General features: G+C 42.3%; 1 protein-coding gene across 1 annotated transcript in view; it reads left to right on the top strand.

Moving 5' to 3' along the window:
• DSCAM (DS cell adhesion molecule) overlaps positions 1-21,891 on the top strand; it is a 697,188-nt gene that overhangs the window by 17,032 nt on the left and 658,265 nt on the right. The window contains exon 3 of the mRNA XM_055570128.1: positions 7,566-7,712. Coding sequence (XP_055426103.1) covers positions 7,566-7,712 — 147 coding nt within the window. The remainder of the gene's footprint in view (positions 1-7,565; positions 7,713-21,891) is intronic.

Here is a 21,891-nt window from a genome sequence, read left to right as displayed (position 1 = left end):
CCTGGGAAGATCCCAATCTAGGACACAAAGCACAATACTTGAGTAACACCACCTTGTAAAGGACACACCAATCATGTTTAAAGCAATAATTACTTTTTGCCAGTTTTGGGTTTCTTGCCTAGTTTCTGTTATACAGTCAACCCTCAGTATACTTGTGTTCCAGATGTTCAGATGGGGAGGGCTGAGTGTACTATGTCATATTATCAATATATGAGAGATTTGAGCATCCATGGAATGTGGTATCTGCAGAGGTTGGGGTCCAAGAATCAATCTGGTGCAGATATTTAAGAATGACCATGGTTAGTGGTAGTTGGATGTAGACTGAAGACTAAATCTACACAAATCTCTTGGGAGGTTTATGATGTCCTCAGAAGAATTTTGTTTTACCTTAAGAGGTATGTCCCAATAGATAAGCATGGACCTTTTAAATTGTGGGCTCCCCAGAAACAAACATATTTCCATTAATATGACAGAGCTCTCTAATGAAAACCCAAGTCACTTTTTTAAAACAATAGATAATGGCTATACATTCAAATGTTAATGCATGTATATCTACAATAAGGTTAGAAAGACTTTCAAAAGGGAATCTCTGTTTTTTTATATATTAATTCATCAATTAATATATAAAATTATATATATATATAATTAGTAGAAATGCTTTAGTGTATCCCAAGCATTGTTAAATGTTCTAAGATGGTTTTGTAAAAGTCTAGATGCATGGTCTGTGTTTGTGGAGTGAATCTAGTGAGGGGAGTGGAGAATTTCCTTCCATGTTCCATTCTCTCTGAGCTGGATGGGGTTCAATGCACCATAGCTACATCCCTGCTTTGAAAAGATCTGGGTCCGGCTTGGGATATGGGGAGGAGGCCAAATCACAGAAGTTGTAAACTCTGAAGGCTGCAGTGGTCCTGATGCTAGTGAGGCCTCTGGGGAGCTCAGAGAAGAGGGTGCTCCATGGTACTATGTGGGTTCCATGAATGAGGGGAACCAGGAGATGACTGTGGGTGATAACAGAGAAGGTGCCCAGCTGGTCACTCTAAGTTGTGGTTCCAGTAATGCAGTTTCATGCATAAGTGCATGCCTGGAGGGAAGACCCTTCCATCTCTCCCTGGGCATGTTCCTTGTCACTGCCCTTTCCTGTCTGAGACTCCTTTCCTTGATTCCCATTAGATATTCCCCCACCATTTGTTCACCACGTGTTGCCATTTGTTTATTGAAGCTTTGGGGAGATGGAGTGATTTTGCAGCTTAGAAACAGACATCAGCAGACACCCAAACTTAAATTTGACTCTTACACCTTCTTAGGTGACCTCATCCTTGGGATAATGGATTCTTTCTGCAGGCTTTTTTCCATCCTGTCCAGTCCCCTGTTCTCTTCTGTTCTCTGCTCATTTTCCTATTTTCTATCTTCTACTCTCCCACTGAGACCAGATTCTCATTCATTGATGAGTTTGATGAGTTCATCTGTCTGTTGTTTCTTTCCAATTTATGATTTTAGACTTCCTCTCCTCCAAGAGTGCTATTTATCAAGGCGTTTTTCTGTACAAAGTCAGTTTCCTACCCTGTGTATAGCAGTGACATTTCTGAGGTCAGGCCCTTGAGTACTCTGAATGATTGCCCAGTGAACCCCCTGCAGGTGTGGCTCTACCACCTGGACCATCACATCACACTACACAAAGAGTGCAGAAGATGCCTAAACTTTTGAAAGTCTCTCTGGTTTGGGATAGGAATGAAAAAAATTCTCAAGTTAGGAAAATATTAAATGCTAATACTAAAAAGCAAGACTGGGAGCTATCCTCTTGTGAATTCTCCTAATAATGATTTTTATTGTTGTTGAGTCACTAAGCCACGTCTGACTCTTGGGACCCCATGGACTAGAGCCCTCTAGGCTCCTCTGTCCATGAGATTTCCCAGGCAAGAATACTGGAGTGGGTTGCCATTTCCTTCTCCAGGACATCTTCCCGACCCAGGGATCAAACCCTCATCTCTGGCTTGGCAGGTGGATTCTTTACCACTGAGCCACCAGAGAAGCCCTAGTAATGACACTCTAATACTAAAATCCTTAGCATATTGGAGAGCTACCACTAATCTTAAAAGTGCTTCTTCTAGAGCATTGTTTATAGCTGCCTATTAGGAGATTTCCCTTCATACATTCATTCTTAAAGCTATCAAAATATTTATTTCTTTTGAAGTTAATTTCCTGGACAGTTTTCTTGACTCAGACTTGTCCAATAAATGACTAAAGCTTTAAGAGAGCTCATTGAAGGGTAAGATAATTTGTCCCTATGGATATCTTAGAAAAATCATAGACTTCACAGAATTCAGAATTTGAATCTTGCTATCCCAACCCCCTCATTTTACATATGAGGAAATAAAACTCTGGAGAAGTAAGGCTTTCACCCAGGTTTACAGACGGAGGTGGAAGGAGGCATAACCTGGATTAGACACACTGAAGTATCCTTATCCTGAAGGCAGGGGTCTTCTGGACAGATGGGAGATGGTGTGGATCCAAGTAGCTTTATTGAAACTCTTCACGGCAGGCGTGGTTCTGGGAGCTTTATCCACATTAACTGTTTGAGTCATCACCATTGACTTACTTGGTAGATATTTTTTATCAAAATCATCATTAACTAGATATGAAGAGAACTTGCTCACTGTAAAGTGGTAGGGCCTGGATTTGAACCTGGGCAGTTGGGCTTGCAGGGTGGGCACTGGCCCCCAGCACCCCTTCTTATGGCCTAGACAGCTAGCTTGTGGAAGTCCCCTCAGCTAGCTGTCTAGGCCATAAGAAGGTGTTGTTGGGAGGCCTGGTCAGGCTCCATTATCAGCATTATTGCCTAAGTGACAGGAAGCAGAACCATCATTTCCCAAACTGCTTTGCCACTGTCAGAAATTCACTTGCAAAGAGTTGTTATAATTATCACATAGTTTTAAGGATTCCCAGGAGAGGTTGTCTTTTTTGATTTTTAAAAAAATTCTTTCTGTTCATAGTCTGAAATTTTTTTCCTTGTTCCTCACAGGACATGGAAGTTTCCTATCATTATAACTCCAGTTTAAGAACTACTTCCCTTTTTTTTTTTTTTTAATGCAGTGGTGTGGCTGCATTCCAGGTGGCTCAGTAGGTAAAGAATCTGCCTACCAATACAGGAGAAGTGGGTTCAATCCCTGTGTGAGGAAGATCCCCTGGAGAAGGGAATGGCAACCCACTCTAGTATTCTTGACTGGAGAATTCCATGGACAGAGGAGACTGGGAGGCTACAGTCCATGGAGTTGCAAAGAGTCAGACATGAAACTGAGCAACTAACACTTTCACTTTCACTTGTATCATTTTTTTTTATTAGATTCCACTATAAGCATCATCATATGATATTTCCCTTTCTCTCTGACTTACTCAGTATGACAATCTTTAGGTCCATCCATGGATAACCAACAAGGACCTACTGTACAGCAAAGGGAACTCTCCTCAATATTCTGTAACAACATAACTGGGAAAAAAATTTGAAAAAAAAAATAGATCCATGCATATTTTTGGCTGAGCCTCTTTGTTGTACACTTGAAAGTAAACATTGTTAATCAACTATACTCCAATGTTAAGAAAACAAAGCAAAATAAACAAAAACTACTCACATCTGGGTACATTTAGAGGTTAGATAAACTGTTTTTATTTTTTTTTCATGTACACTAATGAGAAAATGTATTAAATGCTTTATAGATTATAACATTTAAAAGTTCAGCAAAGCTCTAAACATTTATAATTTTTAATACTTACAACCTTTTAGTTTTGAAACTTAAAAATCATTTGAAGAATCAGTAAGTAAACACTCTGAAAAAGGAAGAAAACAGTATCAAGATTCAATTACAGATATTCACAGATTTTGTTCTTTTGCCTTCAAGAGCCAGCAAATAATAATTTCTCATAAATAAGATCATACCTTTAAATGTCTTTGGTCCTATTCATTTCTTCACACCATATATATATATATATATATATATATATATATACCTACCCACACATATCACTTAAACCTTCTTCTAATCTGTCTTAACTAGAAGATAACCGAATGAACAGACTGCTTGAAATAAAGACACAGGAGAAGTGCCACAACTAAGTTAACACAATAAGAAGGAATCCAAGAAACTAGATGAACAGCATCTCCTCCTGCCACTACCATTATCCAATGAAAGATCATGAACACTTGAACTAGAGGAGCAGCGGGAGTGTGGGAGAGAATCCACAGGCCAGGCAACTGATTGCATTTGAGGGAACAAGGAGAAGGACAGAATGCAAGAAAAGATCCAGGTGGTGTTTGTTTGTAGAAGAAAAATTGCTGGGAAAAGGAGAATATGCTAGCTTAATTGGCTCAACATCACTTATGCTGCTGCTACTGCTGCTGCTAAGTTGCTTCAGTCGTGTCCGACTCTGTGTGACCCCATAGACAGCAGCCCACCAGGCTCCCCCGTCCCTGGGATTCTCCAGGCAAGAATACTGGAGTGGGTTGCCATTTCTTTCTCCAATGCATGAAAGTGAAAAGTGAAAGTGAAGTTGCTCAATCGTGTCCGACTCTTCGTGACCCAATGGACTGTAGCCTACCAGGCTCCTCCGACCATGGGATTTTCCAGGCAAGAGTACTGGAGTTGGGGTGCCATCGCCTTCTCCAGCATCACTTATGCTGCTGCTGCTGCTGCCAAGTTGCTTCAGTTGTATCCGACTCTGTGTGACCCCATAGATGGCGGCCCACCAGGCTCCCCCATCCCTGGGATTCTCCAGGCAAGAACACTGGAGTGGGTTGCCATTTCCTTCTCCAAGGCATGAAAGTGAAAAGTGAAAGTGAAGGCACTCAGTCATGTCTGACTCTTTGCGACCCCATGGACTGCAGCCCACCAGGCTCCTCCATCCATGGGATTTTCCAGGCAAGAGTACTGGAGTGGGGTGCCATTGCCTTCTTTGTTAAGAAAAAGTATCTTGTTTAGATGTGTATTTATCAATTCTTTATTATGGCATTGCTTATTTGTTGTTAATTTTTGTTAACATCACTTAAAATTAACAACAAATTAGCAATGCCATAATAAAGAATTGATAAATACACATCTAAACAAGATAATTTTTCTTAACAAACTAACAAGTTGGTTAACGCCCGTTATTGGTGAGCATGTGGTGAACTCCCTCTCACACTGTTGAAGGGAAGGTAAATGACAGAACCTTTTAAGAGGAAAATTTTCAAAATTAAAAATATAAATACTTTTTCGCCCAGCAATTCTAATTCTAGGAATTGTTGATAATAATATGCTCCAAAACCAACCAACCAAGATAAATGCATACTAATGTTCATGATCAGTTATTCATAACAGTAAATAACTAAAAACAACTTTACATATTCATTCAGTGAGAATTATTTAAAGCCATTATGATATACCTTATCAATGGACTCTTGCTAAGTTGCTAAGTCATGTCAGTCATGTCCGACTCTGTGCGATCCCATAGATGGCAGCCCACCAGGCTCCCCCGTCCCTGGGATTCTCCAGGCAAGAACACTGGAGTGGGTTGCCATTTCCTTCTCCAATGGATGAAAGTGAAAAGTGAAAGTGAAGTCGCTCAGTCGTGTCCGACTCTTAGTGACCCCATGGACTGCAGCCTACCAGGCTCCTCCGACCATGGGAGTTTCCAGGCAAGAGTACTGGAGTGGGCAATGGACTCTTAGGCAGATGTTTAACAGAACATAGGAAGATTGGATTAAGTTAAGGGGGAAAAAAAGCAAGGCTCCTATTTTTATGTATTACCATTTGTGTGAATTTTTGAAAGTCCTCATGTACACACGTATGTACACACAGATATTGTTCTGGTATTGTCATGAATATTTTTCTGGTAGACAACGTGAGAAACTCAACAATGGCTATCCTGGAGGAAGACAATATGGTGGAGGAGCAGGAGGAAGGGGAGTAGTCCTCTCTCCATGGATGCATCAGGAATACATCTTCAGATGCAGGGGATCTCACAGAGCACCAGCTGAGAGTAGGCAGGAGTCCCTGACCACCCAAAAGGAATATACAGATCCACACAAAACTCGGTCTTCCCTGTTGATGCGGAAGCATGAGATGACATGGGACTTGCTCCATAACACATGTGTACAACCTGGAAGTTTTGGGGAATTTTCCCTGTGTTGGGTAATCCTTCGACCCTTGAGAGAAGCGGCAGATAAATGCTCTTTCCTTCTGTCTGGAAGGCCAATCCTGAGATATAAATGTGTCTGTAACCTCTTGTGGAGAAGGCAATGGTACCCCACTCTAGTACTCTTGCCTGGAAAAATCCCATGGATGGAGGAGCCTGGTAGGCTGCAGTCCATGGGGTCGCTAAGAGTCAGATACGACTGAGCAACTTCACTTTCACTTTTCACTTTCATGCATCGAAGAAGGAAATGGCAACCCACTCCAGTATTCTTGCCTGGAGAATCCCACGGACGGGGGAGCCTGGTGGGCTGCCGTCTATGGGGTCGCACAGAGTTGGACACGACTGAAGCGACTTAGCAGCAGCAGCAGCAGTAACCTCTTGGTGGGTCAAGTTTACGAAAAAGTCAAGCAATCAGTGATGCTTGATACCAAGCAAAAGTCAGCTTGATAATTGACGCTTCCTCCATTGCTGTTTCACTCTCATTTTCCCTCACTCCTGCTTCTCCTCGGTTATGTTTTCTAATATAATGGTAGCACATAGCCTTTGCTTTCTGGGGGTTAAAGATAAGAGGGTTTACAGTTATGAAACCTTGACCTATTATATTCATCTTCCCAACACCAGAAGAATTTGTTGAAAGATGAAGCCAACATAGGTGGGTGAGGATATACTAATCACAAAGAAAAGGAGCTGGGCTCACTGGATTATGTCAATGCTTGACAATTCCAGACTCCAGTTTCATGAAACAATACAATTTCTTACTGTCTAAGTCAAGTAAGTAATTGTATATGCTGTCAATTTCAACTGAAAGTATACTACCTATGTCTTGTTTAATATTTCAATCATTATTTGTGATTTCTTCCATTACTTTTAATTCCATTTAATTCCACAATGGGAAATAATTGTGGGATTAAACAAATATCTACCTTTTTTTCTTGGCTTCAAAAAAAAAAGCAATGTCTTTCTATAAGAAGAGGCCAGGGAAGGATACTTTCAATAACGGTTTTATTTTGTGTGTGCCAGTAATATATATTTAAGAATATAATTCTTACAAACAGAGCATTTATTTAAGAAGTCTTTAAACTATGGTTGTATCTTTAATAATTTCTAGGGATCAACCACCCTTCCTGAAAAGACTCCCTTGACGTGTTTAACAATCTGCAAACAACTCAATTAAGATAAACTGTTTTTAGATATACACATGCCCTTTAGTTCTTAATGTAGTTTATTATTAAGAGACTGAAAGTCTTTTAAGACATGAAATACAGGTTTCTTAAATTTTTTTTCCAGTAAATATTATACTTGATACAGTTGGTATGTGAAAGATACAGTGTGTATATTCAGATGAGATGCTCTCAGAATGAGCCTGTGCGTGTTACCAGGGTCCTCTTCTTACCTTCCAGTTTTACGGGAGCCCTATACAGTCCGTGTGGAGGACCAGAAAACCATGAGAGGCAATGTCGCGGTCTTCAAGTGCATTATCCCCTCCTCGGTGGAGGCCTACATCACCGTGGTCTCATGGGAGAAAGACACCGTGTCACTCATCTCAGGTAGGGCGTGGGCTTCCTCGGGGCAGGCGGGGCACCAGGCTCTCCTGCGCACAGCTCGGTCTGGATAACAAATCGGGTCTCCATCTATTCGTGCACTGTAATGAAGAATTTGTATGCTTCAAGTTGACGCTGCTTTAGATTAAACGTGATATCGGTGTTTTCTTTTGGTTTATATGGCTGGATTCATAGTCTCCAGTGAATTGACTGATGGATAGAAATTTGTTCCTTGCATTATGTGTATAGTCATTGAGTTACTTTTGGTTTCCAAGTTACCAAGGAAACATTTTGGTTTTATTTCTGGGCCTGGGAATAGAAATATAGGATTGTTGTTATCTGTGAGAAACCTCAGAACTGATATTCTTATATTCTCTGTAATCTGGAAAATGGAAATACTGATTTTATGCTATTCTCAGCCTATCAAATGTCTTCAGTGTCATGTGATATCTCAGGCCTCGTAAAGATTTTTTTTGAGATATGTAGTCAGTGGCTGAAATACATACATACAGATAGGTAGATAGATAGATATGTATATAAATAGCTTACTGGTTTACTTTTGGTATCTAGAAAAGATACCACTGAAATCTAGCTTCTAAGACATTGTTGTTCTTCTTTTCTCATGGTTTTTAAGGTGAGTTCTTGCTCCTTGCAACTTAATTGGAAAGCCATGCAGAACTTGGCTCCGTTTTCCTGTGTTGCACATCTTTGGATAATGCCTATTAGATGCTTTTGGAAAATCGTCGTGATGAGCATTGAATGTGGCTCAATGGGTTATAAATGATTGGTTTTCTTTACATGTCCTTGTGCACACGTGCGTGAGTGAGTGCATGCCCACACACACATTCTAATGTCACTACTGAATACTACCAACTTTGTGTCAGTTTACAGAGATATGAAACTGGAGCTAAACTCCCATGGTGAAAGAGCATTTGTATTACTTGTCTTATTGATTTGCTAGATTGTATAGGTTACTATTACAACAAGGACCATTAAAAAATCATTAAACTAGTACAAACTCCAAATCAAAAATTAAAAATCAGACGGCCATGTCTGAATTTAATGGGGCATGTGCCTGAAAGGAGAGAACTGGAAATCTGGGTGAGAAATAGAAATACCTACCAGGAGGTTATGTATCTATATCTATGCTCAGTCACTAAGTCATGTCCAAATCTTTGCAACCCCATGGACTACAGCCCGCCAGGCTCCTCTGTCCATTTAATTTTCCAAGCAAGCATACTAGAATGGGTTGCCATTTCCTCCTCAAATCTGTGTCTCTATCTATGTCTATGTAAATATCTATATCTATTCGTGTATTTCCCAGATACCTTTAATTAATGGTATGCTTTCATTCATGTTTCACCTTTTTGTAATCTATGTGAAGAGACTTCTTTCTTCTGCCAACATGTGCCTAATGAAACTAAAATGAGAGGAGTTTTATATGTGGTGAGGGAGGGGATGCTGACATGCATATAACTCCCAGTGCAGTGAGGGCAGGGGTGGGTCAGAGGGGGCTGGTGGGGCTGCCTTGAGACAGCTCAGAGCTGAGAGCAATCAGGAGAGGGTGAAGCAGCTGTGCAGGTGAGCCCTGTCCATCCACCATGGTGATGTTTGGGAGCCACTGCTCAGCCCCATGGGGCCAAAGTACCCCTAGGGGAAGCAGAGTAGCAAAGGTCTGCTGTTAACAGGTGAGTCTTGGGGCTCAAGGCTGGGGCTCTTGGGAAATCTTGGCCAATTTAAATGGGTATCTATTGTCCAGGCATTTCTTTCCAATGAAAAAGAAATTTAAGATGGGCATATTCCTATAAAAATAAACAAAATGGCTTCTATTGGCACAACATACTAATATTGCCCTTCATCTTGGGTAAATAAGGCTGAAAGAATAAGGCTGGGTTACATCCTTTTAGGGGTGAGTATACCAGCCAAGGTCTATCAGCATTTCCATGGGAGCGGCATGGTGTCATTGGCCATTCCTACCATGGTGTCACTCCTGGAAGGGGGCTTGGAAACCTGCCGGCTCCCGGCAACCCACTCCAGTATTCTTGCCTGAAGAATCCCATGGACAGAGGAGCCTGGTGTGCTATGGTCCATGGGGTTGCAAAGAGTTGAACACGATGGAAGCGACTTAGCACATGCACACGTACCATGGTGTCACTAGCTTCATGCACGTTAGGTCATGCACCGATTTCTTCCCAGGGCAGGTCTGAGGTGGCCCAAATGTGGACTCAGGGATCAAGTTGCACCTTTTTGTTGTGTGAGTTCATTATATCACTGATGTTAAGAATGTAAATGAGTTCATTTATATTTTGATCCGTCTTTGGAAGGAGTTCAATTATAGGCTGAATGTTTGCATCCTGCCCCCCACTCCAAATTTATGTTGAAGTCCTCACCTGCTGAGATGGTGTTGGGAGGGGAGGCCTTTGGAAAGTGATTACGGTTAGATGAGGTCCTGAGGGATTGGGTCCCCCCATGATGGGATTAATGACCTTGTAAGAGGAGAATGGAACTCTTTTGCAACACGTGAACACAGGGTGTGAATGTGGCTGTCTGCAGCCCAGAAACCGAGAAGGCCATCACCACCCCCCAACCATGCCAGCACTCTGATCTCCAATTTCCCGTGTCCAGAACTGTCAAGAGTAAATGTCTGTTTTTGACATTTTGTGTATTTTGTTATAGCAGCAGAGCTGAGACAGGTGGCAAGAAGGAATCTCAATCTCCCCAGGGGAGGAAGGGCGCCTTGTATCCAGTGCTGTTTTATCCTCTGCTCTGTGGTCTACCTGGGCTCCTCACCTGAGCCACAGGACACCCCGTGGTTGACCTTGACCCTCAGACTCTGGCACAGTGGAAGATGAAAGTGACAGCGTTAGTCACTCATTCGTGTCCGACACTGTGGACTGTAACCCACCAGGTTCCTCTGTCCATAGGATTCTCCAGGCAAGAATACTGGCTGCAGCCGGTTGCCATGCCCTTCTCCAGGGGATCTTCCTGACCCAGGGTTGGAACCCGGGTCTCCCGCATTGCAGGTAGATTCTTTACCATCTGAGCCACCAGAGAAGACCCCAAAAGCATGCACCCAACATGAGGCTCGAACCCAGGACCCTGATGAGAGAAGCAATTGTGTGAAGAGAAAACATCTCAGCCACATAACTTGCATGTAGTGTCCTCTTTTAATATGATGGTTCTTGTCTTACTGCCTTTCTGAAATAAGCCAGGAAAAGCAAGCCTGATGAGGTCTGAAGGCATTTTTAAAGCACCCTTATCACTTTCATCCTCTAAGCAAAAATGAGAGCCTTTGACTATCAGATATGAATGTAGCCCAATAAAAATGTAGTACTCTGAGGAGGGATGGGCTTCAGGGGGTATTGTTGATATGAAGATGGATATGTAGGATCCCGCTGGAGAAGGACAATATCCATAACTCTGGGTCCAGGTTTCACTCAATAGCCTGTTGTGAATTTCTTCCTGGCTAGGGAGGCTGGCAGTCAGAGAGCCCAGCACTCCACGTCTGTTTCCTCTGATAAAATTCTGAAAATCTCACTGGAGGTTTAGTCACATTAACATCAAAGACACAGCCCAAGGGTAACCGGATTTGGAAAATTGAAAAAGCAAACATGTTACCATTCCCCCATTCCTGGAGAATTTGCCTCCCTCTTTCACACTGGCCCGATATTTCCCATCTAAACACCTCTGTTAGTGATGGCTCAAGGAGAATTTCATCTCTGAGGATCAATGAGTTTAAGTCCAAGGATGATTATCTTCTTCCTGTATTTAGAGTAAAAGTGAACAATTTTCTGCCCAGATTAAATATCAAAGGACGTCAGTCCAGCACTTCACATGAAAAACGTGTGTTGTGGGTTTTGGCTGCTGTCTTTGGGTCTGGTCGTCACAGATAAGCCAGGGTTGTGCTTTAAGGAGCATCCCCCGCCTGAGTTTCCCCCCAGCCTCCCCACTGAGATGGCCTCGGCTTGTAGGAAGCTCAGGGGAGAGATTACTGTTCCATGTGGCAGGTGAGAGCTGTAGCCCCTATATGGGCAAACATTACAAGAACATATACCTTTGAATCATTTTGCCTGGGGAAGCACGAAATGTTTCACAAAAGAAGTGATCATTTAAGACAGTCTTTGCATTTTAGTATGCAGAAAATAATTACATTGTATATATGAAGCCTGAAGGTTGTCTTAAGAACATTTCAGCAAACCTAAAACTAAAAGCAGATTTGATGTGATCTATTTTCATTTGGACTTTGTTTTAGGCTTCCCTCCTGGCTCAGCTGGTAAAGAATCTGCCTGCAATGCAGGAGACCTGGGTTTGATCCCTGGGTTGGGAAGATCCCCTGGAGAAGGCAAAGACTACCCACTCCAGTATCCTAGCCTGGAGAATTCCATGGACCGTTTAGTCCACTGGGTCCCAAAGAGTCGGACACGACTGAGTGACTTTCACTTTTTTTTAGATGGAGAGAGGCACACAGCTGTTGGCGGCAGGAATAGTGATGCTGCAGTGGGTGGTATGTTTGCCTGCTGTGTTCTGTTCCTGTCACACAGAGCTCTGCGAGCCTGTGGTCCCTCTTTCTAAGGCACTTACATTTTAATTTGACTTCTAGTCACCGGACATTTTCAAGGCATTTTCTTAGATAGCTGCTCATGTTGCCATGGTGATGAGACCCAGTTCTGCCCTCAAGGTGCTTATGAGCAAAAGGAATCAGATCAACATGAAAGTGATATAAGGAGCAGACCTATAGTCATTTGAAAGCTTCGTCTTTGACTTTTAAGGTACCAGAGAGTTGCACAATTAAGAAACATTTAACACTCATTAAAAGTAAATTTATACGGCCAAATGGAAATTGTAAGAGAAATATCTTTTTATCTATCTATCCACCCATCCATCCATCTACCTATCTATTATCTATATTGATATTCAGCAAATGGGAGCCTTATTTCAAACATTGGAAATTATTCTTAGCACAAGAAGTATGCAGCAAACTGGAATTGAAAGGGTGGCTGTTTTGTTCAGTCACTAAGTTGTGTCTGACTCTTCGACTCCATGGACTACAGCATGCCAGACTTCCCTGTCTTTCACTATTTCCCAGAGTTTGCTCAGATTCGGGTCCATTGAGTAGGTGATGCTCTCTAACCATCTCATCCTCTGCCATTCCCTTCTCTCTTTACCTTCAATCTTTCCCAGCATTAAGGTCTTTTCAAATGAATTGGTGCTTTACATCAGGTGGCCAACGTATTGGAGCTTCAGCTTCACCATCAGTCCTTCCAGTGAATATTTAGGAATATTCAAAGAGTGGGGATATGTAATATTTTCACTGTGCTGTATTTTGGGGATCGGGCTAACTGAAAAATATATTCCACATGGAAGGACCAGAAGGGAGGGTCCTGTTCTCTTTCTTTTTTAAAAGCCATTAATTGATTATAATTTTGCCTTTTAAGTCTGTTGCTCACTAAATTAGTTTTTGCATGGTATTCTACTGCCACCTGAAAGTAATTAAAACTCAGGTTGTTTACAGATCTGTAGAAAGCTTGCATAACAGTGAGGCTGGAGGTCGTACTGATGATGGACACAAGCCTGGCTTTCCAAAAATGGCCCAGTAATGTGACCCCAAAAGACCCAGAGTAAACAGAGAGCCTTCTGATAGTCTTCATGAAGAAGACAAATCCCCACATTCAAAATTAGAAACTGCACCTTGTAGATCGTAGCCTGAAACAAATAAAAAATATGTTTCTGACTTCTGAACCACTGAGACAGAGAGAGTGACTCATGGCGATAGGCATGTTAACATAATATTTAAACAAACAAAAACAGAAACAAGAAAGTTTGGTACCAAATTTAGCCCAGAGCATCTGTGGAGTGTGTGTGTGTGTGTGTGTGTGTGTGTGTGTGTAAGACCCCTGGTCTGCTATGATGGCATGAGTCATTAGGTCAGCCAACAGTACCCCTTGCTTTCCTACTCTGGGTGTTGCCTGGAGAATGTGGCTTCCAATCGCAACTCTGACACAGATTCTCTGGGCAACACAGGGCAACTTTCTTCTGCTGCAGCTTCCTCATGGGATAAAGGTTGATTTCACTGGTTCCCCTTACAATACAATAGCAGAATACTAAAATTGCAAATTAAATAATCTCCTTCTGAGCCAACTACTGTCCAAGTTATTTTTCTTCATCTTAGATTTAATCTCATAGAATTTTAATTTGATGTGTGTGTCAAGGGTTCAGTTATTCACTGGGAAGACTCCCAAGACCCTGCAGCCAGGCCTTCTGTGCTCACTGCTGAGGTTTTTCCCACCGTGAAAGTGTGCGGAGCACAATCAGCACAGGGAAAAGGCACCCGGGGAGAAATCGGAAGGAAACCAGGTGTGAGCTTCCAAGAGTTCGTTCTCCCTGGAGTCACAGGGAATGCACTTGTTCCCCCAGCAAACAGCAGTGATGGATATGAAATGCTGTCTATCGGGAAGCTCATTAAAGACTTGCTACCCACAGTTTTTACTGGGGGGCTCGTCACATAGGCATGTGCCTGGCATGTCCCCAGATTCTAGACTCCTAGGAGGAAAGCAGGTGTTCAGCATAAGCAGTATTTTTACATTTTAGGCACAGTGAGCCACTCTTATCCACTGTGGGACTAGTAACCCTTCTGGAATTCTCCAAGGGTAGCAGCCTCAGACCAACTGTGTTAACTCTTCTCTGTACAATGCAGCTTCTTCAATGATGGTGCCTTGCCATTTTCTCTCATTTTCTCACTCATTCAACCATCACTTTTCAAATATGCCCAGTACCAAAGGCTGGAAAAAACCACATGAATAAGACATACTTTGAGGACTTTATCACCTCCTACCCATATTTCACAGCCTATAGATAGATCTCACCCAAAATTCTTTAATATCTCCAAGCACATTGACCCAGATTCTTTCCTGGCTCCACTTGAATGTCAATATAGTTTCATTTTATGTTCAGCTATTAGCGATCGCCTGCCTGTTCTCCTATCTGTTATTTTGGTTGTTCCTAGACTTGAGAAACAGATGGTAAACCTAGTCATTCAGATGTCATTTGGACCCAAGTGCATTTTCTGGTCTCTTGCTCATTTGTGAAGTTTCATTTTAGCAAAATTGAAGATACTAACAGGATCATTCATGAAATATTATCAGGCAGTGATGACAATAAATAATACTCTTGATATTATCCCTGCTAAGTCACTTCAGTCGTGTCTGACACTGTACGACCCCATAGACGGCAGCCCACCAGGCTCCCCCGTCCCTGGGATTCTCCAGGCAAGAACACTGGAGTGGGTTGCCATTTCCTTCTCCAATGCATGAAAGTGAAAAGTGAAAGTGAAGTCGCTCAGTCGTGTCCGGCTCTTAGCGACCCCATGGACTGCAGCCTACCAGGCTCCTCCGACCATGGGATTTTCCAGGCAAGAGTACTGGAGTGGGGTGCCATTGCCTTCTCCGGATATTATCACTATCATCAAGTAAAATCAGATGTCATGAATTGAAATTTGTTTGGGCAATGTGCCATAATATAAGAAAGCAGGATTCAAGATTTCCAAACATAGTTTTTGACTCAGAATAAGAAAAGTAAAAGTGAGGTCACTTCAGTCATGTCCAACTCTTTGCGACCCCATGGACTGTAGCCTGTCCATGGGATTTTCCAGGCAACAGTACTGGAGTGGGTTGCCATTTCCTTCTCCAGGGGATCTTCCTGACCTAGGGATCGAACCTAATTCTCCCACATTGCAGGCAGATTCTTTACTGTCTGAGCCACCAGGAAATTCCTTCAGAATAAGAGGTCAGTGTGAAATCAAGACCGAGACCTGAGATGAACGTGAATAATGCTGGGTTCTTAATGCTGCGTCCTCTTATGTACTGGGCAAGTCCAAGTGGAAGAAGGTCCCTCACTAGGTATGTTTGTGGCAGGAGCTCCAAGCAGAGGCACCATGCTTGTCTGCCCTTTCTGGTTTAACTTCCGGGCAGATGGATCAGGACAGTAAAACTTCCAGCATCCCAGACTTCTTCCCTTCTCAGCATCCCCATCAGCAGCAGAACCCCCCAGTTCAGATAGTTGCATCATGGTCTTCTCCCTCCCCCAGCCTGCTGAGCCTGGCTGACCATTCACAGCAATTAATTTTAACTACCCTTCACTGTCTCTCCAGATCTTTGGATATTTCTGTCAATCTTTTCCGTGTTGTTGAAAGGGGCTTCTGAGCCTTTCCTAGTTCTTAGGCTGCCCACTCCCAGCCCCTTGTGGACCTACTTGCTAATGTTCAAAAAATAGTATCTTTTACTACATTGTGTCTGAAACCAGCTCTCTCCAGTGACCTCTCCTAACTCAAACATTGGATTCATCATGGTTGTTTTTTTTTTTTTTTTTTTTCCTGTTTGTTTCCAGTCTACTCCCCGACCAGTGCTGTGGTCATGACCCCCCTGACTTTTCTAGGCCTGTTTCCATCTGTTTTCTCCACTGTGGCCTCTGCTATCACCTCTTCAGTGATTACTGCATGTCTTATGACACAGGTGCTCAGCTCCCCCAATTTTAAAGAACACTTTCCTTTGCCAGCTTCTATACCATAATGAAGGATAGGGAAATCCTATCTACAGTGTACTACAGTCCACGGGGTCCCAAAGTGTTGGACACAAGCTAGCTACTGAACAACAACAACAATGCTTTCATTCATTCATTTTCCCTGGAAAATTTGTTAAAAGAATAGTCTATACTCATCATTATTCCTAATCTATAGTGATTTGGTCTATGCCCCTTACATTCTACTGAAGCTTACCTTGTCAAGGTTCCTCAAGGCTTCCTAATATGCGTCTCTTGGTGCACATTCTGTCTGACATCCTCCTCCACTGGCCACCCCTCTACACAGCCATGGGGGACTTTCTCCTGTCTGTTTCTTCACTTTCTCTTTCCTTGAGTTCACATCTTTTCTTCCCTGCTCAGAAATGTGAATAGACTCCTAAACTCAGTCCTCACCACCTCCCTTTCTCAATCTTCACTTTCTCCATTTTTCATTTTATCCCTTTGCCAGACTTCATCCATCACTTCTGCAGATTCTAACTTTGGATCTGTCTTCTCTCCTGGGATTGATCAATTCCAATCTCTGCCTGCTCCCTTCCTGCCACTTCCAGCAGAAAATAACTAATGTAGAACTAAACTTTCCCCCCAACCATGAGTGAAATTGCCTTTACATTACTCTTTTATTTTGATAATAACTATTAGTTTCCAAACAGTCACTGCCTTGGTGGCTTAAAATAACAGGAATTAGCTCTGTCACAGTTTAGGCAGCCAGAAGTCCAAGGTCAAGGTGTCAGGAAGTCCATGCTCTCTGATAAATCTAGGGGAGCGGTTGTTCCATGGATCTCTCCCAGGTTTGGTGCTTCCTGCTGTCCTTGGTGTTCCTTAGCTGTGGACACACACGCCAGTCTCTCTCTCTATCGTCACTTGGCTGTCTTCCTACGTGTGCGACTCTGTGTGTCTTCTCTGTTTATAAGGACACCAGTTATGTTGAATTAAGGGCCCACCTACTCCAGTATGACTGCTTTTTGAAAAATTCCATCTGCAAAGACCCTATTTCCAAATAAGGTTTCATTCTGAGCTCCCAGGAAGGGCATGAATTTGGGGAGAACAGTGTTCGACCCCAAACATTAACAAATCCTTTTAGTTTTTTTGACTCTCTCTTTCCTATTTTACATCTTTCTATTTCCTGCTTGATCCATAATAGACAACTGATAAATACTTATTGAAGAGGATCCTTAAACACATTTTTTTTAAAAAAGAAGGAAACAAAAATCAGAAAGCCTCAGCAGTATGGCAAGATGCGCCAGCACCCAGCAGTTCCTGGGCTGCCCCCAGCCCCGCCCCAGCCGAGTCAGAACGCCAGCTGGCAGCTGCCCACTTCCCCCCAGCTGCCTCTCCTTCAGCTTTGAGGAGTTCACACTCACAATCACGCTGGGCTGGGGGCCAGGATGAGACAGAATCAAAGTGGTCCTGGGCCAAGACACCAGGCCTTGAGGGAAACTGCTTGACTTGCATTTTCAGATCATGCTATGGACAGAATTGTGCCCCTCACACCCAAATGCAAAAGTTCTAATCCCCATGTGTCTGTATCTGGAAATGGGGTCTATAGATGGTAAGTAAGGTTGGATGAGGTGGTAAGCTTTGAGCCCTAATCCCTTAGGACTGTGGCTGTGTAAGAGAAGAGACCTATGAGTCCACGGTGAGAAAGCAAAAGATCTCACCAGACCCTGATCTTGCTGGGACCCTAGTCTTGGACTTCCAGCCTCCAGAATTATGAGAAATAGACATGTGCTGGTTAAGCCACTGAGTCTGTGGTGTTCTGTTAGGGCAGCCCAAGCCAACACAGATAATATACATATAAACTCAGTTTCTGAATTTAATTCTGCAATTCTTGAGCTCCACGTGTTACTGTACTCCCATACTCAACTTTTTGGGTTGTGTGATACTGCATAGGGCTTCCCCTTTGGCTCAGTGGTAAAAAATCTGCCTGCCAGGGCAGGAGACACAGACATGGGTTCGATTCCTGGGTGGGGAAGATTCCCTGTAATAGGAAATGGCAACCCACTTCAGTATTCTTGCCTGAGAATTCCATGGACAGAGGAGCCTGGCAGTCTACAGTCTATGGGCTTGCAGTGAGTTGGACACGAGTGAGCATTCTTAGGATACTATATAACACGTATGTGATACCATATTACACATATGAAGCAATCTGATGATTCAGTGAGCACTCCTATTTTCAATGAATGATACAATTTTCATGTGCAGTGGATTATTTGACATCTCAGAGTCCCATGTTTCCCTTCTCTAAAAGAAATTGAGTCCTTTATTAATAGAAAAATGAAGAATACAATGTCCCCTTATCCATAGGGGATACTATCCAAGACCTCCAGTGGATGCCTGAAACTGTGGAGCGTACCAAGCCCTATATATGCTGTATTTTTCCTATTCATAGCTACTTTTTATACAGTTTAACTGATAAATTGGCACAGTAAGAGAATATCTGAATTGCCAGTATCACTATTCTTGCTTTGGGGCCTTTATTAAGCAAAATAACGTTTATTAGAACCAAGAGGGTTCCTAAGTGACAGAGCAGTGTGTAGCTTACTCCATGTGGGTATGCCAGACAAAGGGGTGAGTCACATCCCATATGGGATGGAGCAGGTGGGCAGAATTTCACCATGCTACTGAGAACAGTGCACAATTGAAAAGTTATGAATTATTTATTTCTGAAATTTTCCACTTAATGTTTTTGGACTGCAGTTGATAGCCGGTGTCTGAAACCTTAGAAAGCCAAACCGTGGATAAGTGGGGTTGATTCTAAACCTCTCAAATGACTAGCGGTCTGAAAACTTACATGCAATACAATCTTTCTTCTGTAAATACCCCAAGTTCCAAAGTCAGTTCCAAGGTAACTGTGGTTTCATTGGATGAACTCAGTAGTGAAACATCTACAACTAAGCCGTATTTGGACAGTTGCATTGACTGTGCTGTGTCCATGTGTCGAGAAGTAGAAAGAATATTCACAAAATATTTCAGGCTGTTTAGTTTCTGGAATACTGTGAGGATGCCTAGTATTGCCCATTCAGAACTGGGCTGTATAAAGATGGTAGTGCAGTTGGTAAAGAATCTGCCTACCATTGCGGGAGATGTGGGTTCGATCTCTGGGTCAGGAAGATCCCCTGGAGTAAGAAATGACAGTAATCTTGCCTGGGAAATCCCAGGGACAGAGGAACCTGGTGGGCTAGAGAGTCAGACAGGACTGAGCAACTGAGCGTGTGCACGCGCACGCGCACACACACACACGCACACATTGAAAATCCTCAGGATGCATTGCTATGCAGGAAGCCATAGCTATGATGTTCTTTTCAGAGAAGCTGATAAGCATACACAGTACATAAGGAAATATGAACTTCCTAACATCTCCAAATAGGGCCACGTGTTCTTCCAGAGAAAGCTTCAGGCTTCTGTTCACCTTCCATTTTGCAGTCCGAGTGAGGGCTTGAGTTTAAACTCGGAGAGACCAGGTTTTGAGTCACAATTTCACAGCTGTGAGAGCTTCATTAATTAATTGCCTCTCTGTGGAATTGAACATAGTGTTTTTATAAAGACTGGAAATGCCAGGAAGGGTGTTCCATGAATTATACATTTTTAGCCAGTTCTTGCTCTCTGGTTGTATACTCAGCTCTCTCATCGGAGGTTGCAAGGATGGAGTCTGAAGCCATCAGCCATGTTCAGGTTCCAGATCCACCCTGGACCAAGCTGTGACCTTGGGTTTATCACACAGTCTTTCTATGTCAAGTTCCTCAATCATAACATGGGAACAACAATAAAATGTTGTAACATTGCAATGATTTAATACATGTAACGTGCTTAGAGCAGTGGCTGACATAAAATTTGGCATTATTACTGTTGTCATTATTATCTCTTGTCTATCTAAACTGTTCCTGCTGCAGAAACTGGGTGGTCCGAACCCATGCCATAGTCCAAAGCAAATAAGACATTCCTTACATGGAGCTTGTTAGGGATGAGAACAGAAGTAATTCTATTTAAGAAGAGTTGTTAAAATACAAGGCATCCTGAAGAAAAAGAAAAGTGAAAATGTTAGCTGCTCAGTTGTTAAAATACAAGGCATCCTGAAGAAAAAGAAAAGTGAAAATGTTAGCTGCTCAGTGAACTGTAGCCCTCCAGGCTCCTCTCTCTGTGGGGTTTCCCAGGCAAGAATACTGGAGTGGGGTGTCATTCCCTTCCCAACCCACGGATCAAATCCAGATCGCCTGCATTGCAGGTAGATTCTTCACCATCTGAGCCACCAGGGAATTCTGAAGAAGTTGTGGGTAAATTACCTGAAATCTTCCAAATTCAAAGCATTAGAGTGCTACTGAGTAGTCACATTGGATTTTATCAAAATAAACAACTCTTTATTAAATGTTTTCTTAAACAGAAATTTGATGACATAAAATGAGCAACAAACTAGAATGAAATGATCCTATTTTTTGCCTTAACTGTCATAGATAAATCAGAATATATGCTTATAGGAAGGGTTTGGACTTAGATTAAAACATTTGGGTTATTAAGTAGCTAACAGTGTAACTCAGGTTCTATCTGATGACTTCACAACAACCTCATAGGTCAGTATTCTCATCAGCCCCCTTTACAGGTGAAGAAACCGAGGCACAAAGATTTCAGTAATCTGTGCAAGATCCTATCTTGCAATTCTCTCTCTCTAAAAGATAGAGGTTTTGCATTAAAAGAAACCTTCTTTCAGTCCATAGTCCATAAATGCATAATAGTCAACTCAAGTTGTCAACTGCCTGACACACAACTTTAGCAGCCTTAACTTGAGAGCAGGAACTTGTGTAAGCAAGTAAAACATGTTCAGATACGGTATGATCCCAACCAGGCGTAGCTTTCTGGACATTTAATCTATTTAGAGCATTTTATTGCAGTTTGAGAACAATAAACCTAGTGTTCTTTGAAATAGTATTACACATCTAAAGAAAAATCAAAATAGGTAAAATCGACTAGGATAAACAATAATTTTCTTAATTTCAATTTTATTTAGAACTGGCCTGGGACTTCCTTGACGGTCCAGTGGTTAAGAACTGCACCTTCCAATATGGAGCTGTGGGCTTGATCCCTGGTGGGAGAGCTGAGATGCCACATGCCTCCTGGCCAAAAAAACAAAACATAAAAGCAGAAACAATATTGTAACAAACTCAATAAAGACTTTAAAATGGTCCACATCATAAAAAAGAAATCATTTGGGTCAGTTTTAATGAGGTGGATGAACCCAGAACCTATTATACAGAGTGAAGTAAGTCAGAAAGAGAAAGATAAACATCATATTATAATGAATATATATGGAATCTAGAAAAATGGTACTGAAGAATTTATTTACAGGGCAACAGTGGAGAAACAGACATAGAGAATAGACTTATGGACATGGGGAGAGGGGAGGAGAGGGTGAGATGTATCATGGAAACTTACATTATCGTATGTAAAATAGATAGCCAATGGGAATATGCTGTATGGCTCAGGAAACTCAAACAGGGGCTCTGTATCAACCTAGAGGGGTGGAATGGGAGGGAGATGGGAGGCAGGTTCAAAAAGGAGGGGATATATGTATACCTATGGCTGATTCATGTTGAGGTTTGACAGAAAACAACAAAATTCT

This window comes from Bubalus kerabau, chromosome 2 (assembly GCF_029407905.1).
Source record: "Bubalus kerabau isolate K-KA32 ecotype Philippines breed swamp buffalo chromosome 2, PCC_UOA_SB_1v2, whole genome shotgun sequence".
In the NCBI taxonomy this organism is placed as follows: Eukaryota; Metazoa; Chordata; class Mammalia; order Artiodactyla; family Bovidae; genus Bubalus; species Bubalus kerabau.
Note: the sequence above shows the minus strand (reverse complement) of the source record. Positions and strands in the feature narration are given on the sequence as shown.